This window comes from Neofelis nebulosa, chromosome 5 (assembly GCF_028018385.1).
Source record: "Neofelis nebulosa isolate mNeoNeb1 chromosome 5, mNeoNeb1.pri, whole genome shotgun sequence".
Taxonomy (NCBI): Eukaryota; Metazoa; Chordata; class Mammalia; order Carnivora; family Felidae; genus Neofelis; species Neofelis nebulosa.
Genome location: NC_080786.1, coordinates 54,107,764 through 54,120,418, shown reverse-complemented (window position 1 = coordinate 54,120,418; position 12,655 = coordinate 54,107,764). Strand labels below are relative to the sequence as shown.

The following is a 12,655-nucleotide window of genomic DNA, read 5'->3' as shown; positions in this document are numbered from 1 at the left end:
TTTGTAGATTTTGGATACTAACCCTTTATCTGATAGATCATTTGCAAATATCTTCTCCCATTCTGTTGGTTGCCTTTTAGTTTTGCTTATTGTTTCCTTGGCTGTGCAGAAGCTTTTTATTTTGATGAGGTCCCAGTAGTTCATTTTTGCTTTTGTTTCCCTTGCCTCTGGAGACGTGTTGAGTAAGAAGTTGCTGTGGCCAAGATCAAAGAGGTTTTTACTTGCTTTCTCCTTGAGGATTTTGATGGCTTCCTGTCTTACATTTAAGTCTTTCATCCATTTTGAGTTTATTTTTGTGTATGGTGTAAGAAAGTGGTCCAGGTTCATTTTTCTGCATGTCGCTGTCCAGTTTTCCCAGCCCCACTTGCTGAAGAGACTGTCTTTATTCCGTTGGATATTCTTTCCTGCTTTGTCAAAGATTAGTTGGCCATATGTTTGTGGGTCCATTTCTGGGTTCTCTATTCTGTTCCATTGATCTGAGTGTCTGTTTTTGTGCCAGTACCATACTGTCTTGATGATCACAGCTTTGTAGTATAGCTTGAAGTCCGGGATTGTGATGCCTTCTGCTTTGGTTTTCTTTTTCAAGATTGTTTTGGCTATTGGGGTCTTTCCTGGTTCCATACAAATTTTAGGATTATTTTTTTTTAGCTCTGTGAAGAATGCTGGTATTACTTTGATAGGGATTGCATTGAATATGTAGATTGCTTTGGGTAGTATCAACATTTTAACAATATTCGTTCTTCCTATCCAGGAGCATGGAATCTTTTTCTATCTTTTTGTGTCTTCTTCAATTTCTCTCATAAGCTTTCTATAGTTTTCAGTGTATAGATTTTTCACCTCTTTGGTTAGGTTTATTCCTAGGTATTTTATGGTTTTTTGTGCAACTGTAAATGGTATTGATTCCTTGATTTCTCTTTCTGTTGCTTCATTGTTGGTGTATAGGAATGCAACCAATTTCTGTGCATTGATTTTATATCCTGCAACTTTGCTGAATTCATGAATCAATTCTAGAAGTTTTTTGGTGAATCTTTTGGGTTTTCCATATAGAGTATCATGTCATCTGCGAAGAGTGAAAGTTTGACCTCCTCCTGGCCAATTTGGATGCCTTTTATTTCTTTGTGTTGTCTGATTGCAGAGGCTAAGACTTCCAATACTATGTTGAATAACAGTGGCGAGAGTGGACATCCCTGTCTTTTTCCAGACCTTATGGGGAAAGCTCTCAGTTTTTCCCCATTGAGGATGATATTAGCATTGGGTCGTTCAATATGGCTTTTATGATCTCGAGGTGTGATCCTTCTATCCCTACTTTCTTGAGGGTTTTTTTCAAGAAAAGATGCTGTATTTTGTCAAATGCTTTCTCTGCATCTATTGAGTGGATCATATGGTTCTTGTCCTTTCTTTTATTAATGTGATGAATCACGTTAATTGTTTTGTGGACATTGAACCAGCCCTGCATCCCAGGTGTAAATCCCACTTGGTCGTGGTGAATAGTTTTTTTAATATATTGTTGGATCTGGTTGGCTAATATCTTGTTGAGGATTTTTGCATCCATGTTCATCAGGGAAATTGGTCTATAGTTCTCCTTTTTAGTGGGGTCTCTGTCTGGTTTTGGAATCAAGGTAATGCTGGCTTCATACAAAGAGTTTGGAAGTCTTCCTTCCATTTCTATTTTTTGGAACAGTTTCAAGAGAATAGGTGTTAACTCTTCCTTAAATGTTTGGTAGAATTCCTCTGGAAAGCCATCTGGCCCTGGACTCTTGTTTTTTGGCAGATTTTTTATTACTAATTCGATTTCCTTACTGGTTATGGGTCTGTTCAAATTTTCTATTTCTTCCTGTTTCAGTTTTGGTAGTGTATATGTTTCTAGGAAGTTGTCCATTTCTTCCAGATTACCCATTTTATTGGCATATAATTGCTCATAATAATTTCTTATTATTTTTATTTCTGTTGTGTTGGTTGTGATCTCTCCTCTTTCATTCTTGATATTATTTATTTGGGTCCTTTCCTTTTTCTTCTTGATCAAACTGGCTAGTGGTTTATCAATTTTGTTCATTCTTTCAAAGAGCCAGCTTCTGGTTTCATTGATCTGTTCTACTGGTTTTTTTTTTGGTTTTGATAGCATTGATTTCTGCTCTAATCTTTATTATTTCCTGTCTTCTGCTGGCTTTGGGTTTTATTTGCTGTTCTTTTTCCAGCTCCTTAAGGTGTAAGGTTAGGTTGTATATCTGACATCTTTCTTCCTTCTTTAGGAAGGCTTAGATTGCTATATACTTTCCTCTTATGACTGCCTTTGCTGCGTGTCAGAGGTTTTGGGTTGTGGTGTTATCATTTTCATTGACTTCCATATACTTTTTAGTTTCCTCTTGAACTGCTTGGTTAGCCTATTCATTCTTTAGTAGTATGTTCTTTAGTCTCCAAGTATTTGTTACCTTTCCAAATTTTTTCTTGTGGTTGATTTCGAGTTTCATAGTGTTGTGGTCTGAAAATATGCACGGTATGATCTCCATCTTTTTGTACTTACTTAGGGTCTATTTTTAATTTTTTGAGGAACCTCCATATTGTTTTCCAGAGTGGCCGCACCAATTTGCATTCAACAGTGCAAAAGGGTTCCCCCTTCTCTGCATCCTCACCAACATCTGTTGTTTCCTGAGTTGTTAATTTTAGCCATTCTGACAGATGTGAGGTGGTATCTCATTGTGGTTTGATTTATATTTCCCTGATGATGAGTGATGTTGAGCATTTTTCATGTGTATGTTAGCCATCTGGATGTTTACTTTGGAAAAATGTCTGTTCATGTCTTTTCCCATTTCTTCACTGGATTATTTCTTTTTTGGGTGTTGAGTTTGGTAAGTTATTTATAGATTTTAGATAATAACTGTTTATCTGATATGTCATTTGCAAGTATCTTCTCCCATTCTTTCCGTTGTCTTTTAGTTTTGTTGAGTGTTTCCTTTGCTGTGTAGAGCTTTTTATCTTAATGGGGTCCCAATAGTCCATTTTTTTAAAGTTTATTTATTTCGAGAGAGACAGAGACAGCGTTGAATGGGGGGGAGCAGGGAGGGAGAGAGAGAATCCCAAGCAGGCTGTACGTTGCCAGTACAGAGCCTGATGTGGGGCTTGAACTCACGAAACTGTGAGATCATGACCTGAGCCAAAACCAAGAGTCAGACGCTTAACTGACTGAGCTACCCAGGCACCCTGCCCCCCTCCAATAGTTCATTTTTGTTTTTATCTCCCTTGTCTCCAGAGACATATCAAGTAAGAAGTTGCTGTGGCTGAGGTCAGAGAGGTTGCTGCCTGTTTTCTCCTGTGGGATTTTGATTCATTCTTGTCTTACATTTAGGTGTTTCATCCATTTTGAATTTATTTTTGTGTATGTTGTAAGAAAGTGGTCCAGTTTCATTTTTCTGCATGTTGTTGTCCAGTTCTCCCAGCACCATTTGCTGAAGAGATTGTCTTTATTCCATTGGATAGTCTTTCCTGCTTTGTCAAAGATTAGTTGCCCATATATTTGTGGGTCCATTCCTGGGCTCTCTATTCTATTCCATTGTTCTATGTGTCTGTTTTTGTGCCAGTGCCACACTGTCTTGATGTTTACAGCTTTGTAATACAGGTTAAAGTTCGGATTGTGATGCTTCCAGCTTTGGTTTTCTTTTTTCAACATTGCTTTGGCTATTTGGGGTCTTTTGTGTTTCCATAAAAATTTTAGGATTGTTTGTTCTATCTCTGTGAAGAATGCTGGTGTTATTTTGATAGGGATTGCATTGAATGTGTAGATTGCTTTGGGTAGTATTGACATTTTAACATTTGTTCTTCCAATCCATGAGCATGGAATGTTTTTCCATTTCTTTGCGTCTCCTTCAATTTCTTTTATAAGCTTTCTATAGTTTTCAGCATACAGATCTTTTATCTCTTTGGTTGGGTTTATTCCTAGGTAACTTGTCATTTTTGGTGCAATTGTAAATGGCATTGATTCCTTGATATCTCTTTCTGTTGCTGCATTATTGGTGTATAGAAATAACTGACTTCTGTACATTGATTTTATATCCTGGCACTTTGCCGAATTCATGTATCAGCTCTAGCAGTTTTTTGGTGGAGTCTTCATGTTTTCCATGTAGAGTATCAAATCATCTGTGAAGAGGAAAGTTTTGACTTTTTCTTTGACAGTTGGGATGCCTTTTATTTCTTTGTGTTGTCTAATTGCTGAGGACTTCCAACACTATGTTGAGCAACAGTGGTGAGAGTGGACATCCCTCTAGCGTTTCTGATCTTAAGGGGCAAGTTCTCAGTTTTTCCCCATTGAAGATGATATTAGCTGTGGGCCTTTCATATATGGCTCTTATGATGTTAAGGTATATTCCTTCTATCCTGATACTCTTGAGGGTTTTTATCAAGAAACGATTTGCTGTATTTTGTCAAATGCTTTTTCTCCATATATTGACAGGATCATATGGTTCTTATCCTTTCTTCTATTAATGTCTTGTATCACATCGATTGATTTTTGTATATTGAACCAGCCCTGCAGCCCAGGAATGAATCTCACTTGATCACAGTGAATAATTCTTTTCAATTAATTTTTTTAATGTTTTTATTTATTTTTGAGAGAGAGAGAGAGAGAGAGAGAGAATGAGCAGGGAAGGGCACAGAGAGAGAGGGACAGAGGATCTAAGTAGACTCTGCTGACAGCAGCAAGCCCCATGTAGGCTGTGAACTTACAGATTGTGAGATCATGACCTGAGCTGAAATCAGCCGCTCAACCAACTGAGCCACCCAGGTGCCCCATGAATAATTCTTTTAATGTACTGTTGAATTCAATTTGCTAGTATCTTGTTGAGAATTTGTTTTATTAAGTTTTTATTTATTTGTTTTGAGAGAGGGAGAGAGAGCACAAGTTGAGGAGGAACAGAGAGAGAGGGAGGGAGAGAGAGAGAATCCCAAGCAGGCTCCACATGTCAGTGCAGAGCCTGATGAAGGGCTCAAATTCACGAATCTTGAGATCATGATCTAAGCCAAAGTCAAGAGTCAGATGCTTAACCAACTGAGCTACCCAGGCGCCCCTTGGTGAGAATTTTTGCATCCAGCTTCATCAAGCATATTGATCTGTAATTCTCCTTTTTAGTGGGGTCTTTGTCTGTTTTGGAATCAAGGTAATGCTGGGTTCATAGGATGAGTTTGGAAGCTTTCCTTCCATTTGACTTTTTGGAGCAGTTTGAAAAGAGTATGTATTAACTCTGCTTTAAATGTCTGATAGAATTCACCTGGAAGCCATATGGCTTAGGACTCTTATTTGTTGGGAGATTTCTGATAACTGTTTCAATTTCTTTTTTTCTTTCTTTTAAAATTTTTTTGATGTTTATTTATTTTTGAGAGAAGGAGAGCATGAATAGGGGAGGGGCAGAGAGGGCGGGAGACACAGAATCTGAAGCAGGCTCCAGGCTCTGAGCTGTCAGCACAGAGCCCAACATGGGGCTCGAACCCAACCCTGTGAGATTATGACCTGAGCCAAAGCCAGACGCTTAACCGACTAAACCACCCAGGCACCTCCCGATTCAATTTCTTTGCTGGTTATGGGTCTGTTCAAAGTTTCTATTTATTCCCGTTTGAATTTTGGTAGTGAGTGAGTGTCTAGGAATTTGTCCATTTCTTCCAGATTGTCCAGTTTGTTGGCATATAATTTTTCATATTATTCTCTTACAATTGTATTTCTGTGGTGTTAGTTGTGATCTCTTTCATTCATGATTTTATCTGTTTAGGTCCTCTTTTCTTTGTGAGGAGTCTGGCTGGGAGTTTATCAATTTTGTTTATTCTTTCAGAAATCCAGCTCTTAGTTTCATTGATCTGTTCTACTGGGTTTTGTTTTTGGATTCTTTATTGTTTATTTCTGTTCTAATCTTTATTATTTCCCTTCTGTTGGCTTTGGACTTTATTTGGTGCTTCTTTTCTAGCTTCTTTAGGTGTAAGGCTAGGTTGTGTATTTGGGACCTTTCTTGCTTCTTGAAATAGGCCTGAGTTGAAATGTATTTTCTTCTTAGGACTGCCTTTGAGTCATCCCAAAGGGCTTGGACTGTCATGTTTTCATTTTTACTTGCTTCCATGTATTTTTTAAATTTCTTCTTTAATTTCCTGGTTAACCATTCATTCTTTAGTAGGATGTTCTTTAACCTCCATGTATTTGGGGGCTTTCCAAATTTTTTCTTGTGGTTGATTTTAAGTTTCATAGCATTGTGATCTGAAAATATGCATGGTGTGAAATCAACCTTTTTGTACCTGTTGAGGGCTGTTTTGTGACCCAGTATGTGATCTGTTTTGGAGAATGTTCCATGTACACTCAAGAAGAATGTGTATTCTGCTGCTTTCAGATGAAATGTTCTGAATATCTATGTTAAGTCCCTCTCATCCAGTGTGTCATTCAGAGCTATTGTTTGCTTGTTGATTTTCTGTTTAGATGATCTGTCCTTTGCTATAAGTGGAGTGTTGAAGTCTCCTACGATCATGGTATTGTTATCAATGAATTTGTTTATGTTTGTGATTAATTGATTTATATATTTGGGTGCTTTCACATTGGGTACATAAATATTTACAACTGTTAGTTCTTCTTGATGGATAGACCCCTTAGTTATGATATAGTGCCCTTTATTTCTTGTTACAATCTTTGTTTTAAAATCTAGTTTGTCTAATATAAGTATGGATACTCCAGCTTTCTTTTGATGTCCATTAGCATGATAGATTGTTCTCCATCCCCTCACTTTCAATCTGCAGGTATCTCTTTTAGGCAGCATATAGATGGATCTTGGTGTTTGTTTATTTATTTATTTATTTATTTATTTTTATTTTTATCCATTATGATACCATTTGTCTTTTGATTGGGGCATTTAGTCCATTTACATTCAGAGTGATTATTGAAAGAGACGAATTTAGCGCCATTGTGTTATCCGTGGATTTCATGTTTGTTGTGATGTTCTGTGGTCCTTTGTAATCTCTGCTGCTGCTTCTCACTCACAGAGTCCTTAGGATCTCTTGCAGGGCTGGTCTAGCGGTCATGAACTCCTTTAGTTTTTGTTTGTCTGGGAAAGTCTTTATCTCCCCTTCTATTCTGAATGACATCCTTACTGGATAAAGGATTCTTGCCTGCATATTTTTCCTATTCAGCACATTGAATATTTCCTGTCATTCCCTTCTGGCCTGCCAAGTTTCAGTGGACAGGTCTGCTACTACTGTTATATGTCTATCCTTTTTTGTCTCTAGCTGCTTTCAGAATTCTCTGTCTTTGTATTTTTCCAGTTTCACTATGATATGTCATGGTGTTGACCTGTTTTTGTTGACGTTGAAGGGAGTTCGCTCTGCCTCTTGGACGTAGATGCCTGTTTCCTTCCCCAGATTAGGGAAATTCTCAGCTTTAATTTGTTCAAATAAACCTTTTGCCCCTTTCTCTCACTCTTCTTCTTCTGGGACTCCTGTGGTCCGGATATTGTTTTGTTTTATGGAATCACTTAGTTCTCTAATTCTCCCTTTGTGATCTAGTAATTTCCTCTCCCTCTTTTTTTCAGCTTCATTATTTTCCATGATTTTATCTTTTTTTTTTTTTAATTTTTTTTTTTTTTTAACGTTTATTTATTTTTGGGACAGAGAGAGACAGAGCATGAACGGGGGAGGGGCAGAGAGAGAGGGAGACACAGAATCAGAAGCAGGCTCCAGGCTCTGAGCCATCAGCCCAGAGCCCGATGCGGGGCTCGAACTCATGGGCCGTGAGATCGTGACCTGAGCTGAAGTCGGACGCTCAACCGACTGAGCCACCCAGGTGCCCCTCCATGATTTTATCTTTTATTTCACATATTCTCTCCTCTGCTTCTTCCGTCCTCACTGTCACTGTATCTAGTTTATTTTGCATCTCAGGTACAGCATTTTTAAATTCATCCTAACTAGTTAGTCTTTGATCTCTGCAGCAAGAGTTTCCCTGGTGTCCTCTATGCTTTTTTTAAGCCAAGCTATTAGTCTTATGACTATTATTCTAAATTCTTGTTCAGGCATATTGTTTATATCTGTTTTGAGCAATCCTCTGTGATTTCTTCTTGACCTTTCTTTTGGAGAGAATTCCTCCATTTTGTCATTTTGGCTAAGTTTCTGTCTTTTGCGTGTTTTAAAGCTTGTTATGTGTCCTGCACTTGTGAGTACTACTATATTAAAAAGGGGTCAAACACTGCCCAGGTCCTGGCACTTCAGGAAGTGTTTGTGGAGTGGGTTGAGCACACTCTGTTATTGCGTATTTGGCTGCTCTATCTCGCTGGTCAGTCCTCTGCAGAGCTCCTCCTTGCTTGAGGTGGTGGAGTGTTTGAACCTTTAAACACGTGTGCTTTGATTTGTTTGTTGAGGTAGCCCTTGATCCTGCCAAACTGTCTCCCTCTGCTGTGAAGATCCTTCTGTTACTCTGCAGACTGATTTCCTGGGTGTTCCAAGTGATCTAACCTCCGTACCGCTGTGTTTGAGGGATGAGGAAAATCCTGGTCCCCCTACTTGTTTGCCATCTTAACTCCCTCCTCAATATTATACTCTTAAGTTAGTAGTTGAAACAGGCCCTTTTATCTGAGCAAAAACTATTTACCTGTAAATAGTCTTAGTTGGGACTGTGGGGGGGGGGGGATTGTGTTGTTTTTCTTGGTATTCGTTATTTGTTCAGATAAATGAACCTAAAAATGTTACTTTTTAGTCACCGCTAATGCCACTGTAAAAGAGGTATTTAACATGTAGCAATCTGAATACCATATTCTCTGGACTAAGAATAGATCTCTTGGTAGTGTTTTTTTTTAATTTTTTTTTTAATGTTTATTTATTTTTGAGACAGAGAGAGAGCATGAACGGGGGAGGGGCAGAGAGAGAGGGAGACACAGAATCAGAAGCAGGTTCCAGGCTCTGAGCCGTCAGTCCAGAGCCCGACGCAGGGCTCAAACTCACGGACCTCGAGATTGTGACCTGAGCTGAAGTCGGACGCTTAACCGACTGAGCCACCCAGGCGCCCCGCTTGGTAGTTTTAAAGACCACTTTATAAGACTTCTCATGTTGGTTTTTAAAAACATATTTAATAGTGCTCTGCATTATGGGGTGTCTGGGTGACTTGGTTGAGCATCTGACCTTGGCTTAGGTCATGATCTCACGGTTTGTGGGTTCAAGCCCTGCATCAGGCTCTGCGCTGACAGCTCAGAGCCTTGAGCCTGCTTCACATTCTGTGTGTGTGTCTCTCTCTCTCTGCCCCTCCCCTACTCGTGCTCTCTCTCTTTCTGTCAAAAATAAACATTTTTTAAAAAACTTTAGAAGATACTCTTGTTGTAAGATGTTTCTGGTCTCCACTGTATTTGGGGGGGAGGAATGGCTAAACTAATGGTTAATTGAGATTGCTCGTCACTATTAAGGCATCTTCACTAAAGGGACCCAAAGAAGGCCTGCATGAGGCATAGACTCTTCATGGAGCAGGGATTGCATTTCAAACAGGGAGGGTGGCATAAAGTCACAATGATATGTTCAGAAGGAACTCCCCACGTATGGTGTTCCCAAAGTGCAGAATGATAATATATGAGATTGTTTTCGGTGGAGTACATATAAATACATTTAAAATAAGAAATATTTATCTTTGTGTCTTCCTTATCCATACCACAAGTGATACCAGTGGTCTGTTTACAGTGGTTAGAGATGTAAAGAAATACTGAGTAAGTAACATTTCACTTGGCATATGGGTTTGGCAAAAATCGGGACAGTTGCAGTGGATGACTGGAGGGTAGGAAACATTTGCCCTGTAGGACCTATTGAAAAGAGTACTCGTTATTTATCTCAAAAAATTGACTTAAGTCAAATTTTGTACTATTTCCAGTTGATGCGTATTGTACTTTAACAGGTGACTGGGTTCAGCATGATCAGAATCAGAACATTTCGAAAAGCAGCACAAGTGGTAAGTACTAGTTAACTGGACATTAAACGAGTTTTAATCTATCCCTTTATTCCTTCTACTTACTAGAATTTTTATTTTACTGTGCAAATGTGGCTTCATTATCTACTGGGGCACCTGGGGGCTCAGTCAGTTAAGCGTCCGACTCTTAATCTTGGCTCTGGTCATGATCTCACAGTTTGGTTCGTGAGTTCGAGCCCCACATCGGGTTCTTCACTGACGGTTTGGAGCCTGCTTGGGATTCTCTCTTTCTCTCCCTCTCTGCCCCTCCCCTGCTTTCTCTCTCTCAAAAATAAACTATAAAAAAATTTTTTAAAAAAAGATCTAAGTGTTCTGTAATTCTCTTAATCATCTGAACAAACTTTGAATTCATTCTCAATTTGTTCGTACCTGGATGATGATTTTTTTAAAAATCCAGATTAAGGGTGGGTAGAAAATAATATAAGGAAAGCAAATTTGTTGATTTTTTTTTTTAAGGTAACAGGCGGCGAAAAATGAATAGCAGCTTATCTGATGAGGAAGTCTATGACAAAAGAATGAAGCAGGTTGATACTTCAGGTTTGTAAAAATGTCATCAGTGGCTGTAAATTATTTTCCCTGCTTCCCCCCGTTAATGTTTATCCAAGCCCGTGCTGTTGGGCCAGTCTTCTGGAGCCACATGAGTTGAGCCTGCCCTCCCAGATATCTTCCCTCTGTGTCCCAACTCCTCTTCAGGCCCGGATAAGGGTCCTCCTGGGTCTGCCCCACCCTGTTTCCAGCTTGAGTCCCCACTCCACCCCTTCACTCACTCTAAATAGAAGAGGGTACCAGGGGGAGCTCCCTTCCAGTCTATAAGGATGGGGCCACGAACTGTCCATCTTTACATTTTCTGTAGCAGTGACCATGGAGCCTTCTATGTAGAAGATCATGGATGCTGATTGAATGAATAAAATTGTGAATGTCTGTGTATGCCTTCATTGGTGTCATGGTCACTAGCTACATCTGGGGAAAAGAGCCTCCAGCTCAATTATTGGAGGCGAGTCTCAATTTCTTCCAAATGGCGTAGACCAAGGCTTGATCATTGTGAAAATACAATAGATACTGAAAATGTTTAACAACAGTACTCCAAGGCACCAGAAGATGGAGTATGTAGCTCAAAATTCAAGCCCAGGCAGAATTTACAAACCTAAGTTTAAAAACAGACTCAAATTATATGAGACTCAAGGTCTCAAGGCTTCAAGGGCCTCATATAACTCCCTAAATTAGCTGTTTCTTCAGAATACCTTTTCTTTTACTATTATTGTAAGATATGAATCTCTGAAAGTAGATAAGCCCTCTATAAAGTGATGTAAGATTCTCTCTACTTTCTAGAGCAGGAGACTGTGAGGACGACATGTGGATGCCTTTACTGTATATCACTACAGAAACGCATATTGTTTTTGCTAAGTAAACAGCAAAATAAATGAGGTTCTAGAATTACTTTTAAAACATAACTGGAATATAATTTTTTCTAGTTTTATTGAGATATAATTGACAAATAAAATTGTTTGTATAATGTGATGACTTGGTCTACTTACACATTGTAAAATATTTACCAATAAAGTCAAGTAACACATCCATCCCCTCACTTTTTTTTTTTTTTTTTTTTTTTTTGGTGGTGATGGTACATAAGATCTACTCTCAGCAAATTCCGAGTGTACAACATAGTATTATTAACTCTAGTCACCACGCGGTACATTAGATCCTCAGACCGTGTTCATCTTGTAACGGGGACACATTTTTATATTAAATCGATATATAGGAAAAGTTTCTCTTGTTACATGCCGTTACTTTTGGCTATTTAAAATGAGCTCCGATAGGAAGCAGCTAGAAATAGAAATAAAATTATTAAATGCTACCTAGAAAGATTAAGGATTTCCAACCTTTTTGGAGTTGACAGTGTGGTATCTAAATAAGTTAATAAAGGGGCGCCTGGGTGGCTCATTCAGTTAAGCGTCCGACTTCGGCTCAGGTCATGATCTCGCGGTCCCTGAGTTTGAGCCCCGCGTCAGGCTCTGTGCTGACAGCTCAGAGCCTGGAGCCTGTTTCAGATTCTTCTTCTCTCTCTGCCCCTCCCCCGTTCATGCTCTGTCTCAAAAATAAGTAAACGTTAAAAAAATTTTTTTTAAATAAAAAAAAATAAGTTAATAAAGATTTACTTCTGTTAAGGTATTTTCACAACATTCTTTGAAATACTGAGTCACTGTCCTGGTAGTTTTAGACTCAGTGTATCAGTGTGATGCTTTTTAAATATGGCCAGTACTCAGTCTTAATAGAATCACCTTGCGGTCTTGTTAGAATTTAGGTTCGGGATCGGAAGCAATAAGTTTTATGATGGTCCTGACAACTGGCAGTTTTCATAGGCTGCCTGTGCAGCTTTCATTGCTGCCGCTGTTGAGAGCTGGGAGCAGGGTACCGCATCTCAAGAAACCACTAGAGAGCGCGGGCCATTGTTTAGACCTTTTCTTCAATCTGGAAGGGATCTGTGAAGTGGGGAAGGGTTAGTACAGAGATTAGATTCATATTAGTAAATTGTTGGCTGTAGAGTTCTGTGGTCCTGAAGAAGGGGCAGAAAGTATTCTGCCTGTCACTCCCTTCTAATTTTGCCTCCAGTATTTTGTAATGCCTTTATGATCCTTGACGGAATCTAGGCAACCAGTGAGCTTTGCAACACTATTGTGCAACTAACTACAAAACATAAAA

General features: G+C 39.0%; 1 protein-coding gene across 2 annotated transcripts in view; it reads left to right on the top strand.

The window, feature by feature from the left end:
• Positions 1 to 12,655, top strand: part of LOC131512092 (uncharacterized) — a 44,870-nt gene that overhangs the window by 28,360 nt on the left and 3,855 nt on the right. For both annotated transcript variants that reach the window (XM_058730353.1, XM_058730354.1), the window contains exons 14-15: positions 9,884 to 9,937; positions 10,412 to 10,492. In XM_058730353.1, the coding sequence (XP_058586336.1) occupies positions 9,884 to 9,937; positions 10,412 to 10,492 (135 nt within the window). The remainder of the gene's footprint in view (positions 1 to 9,883; positions 9,938 to 10,411; positions 10,493 to 12,655) is intronic.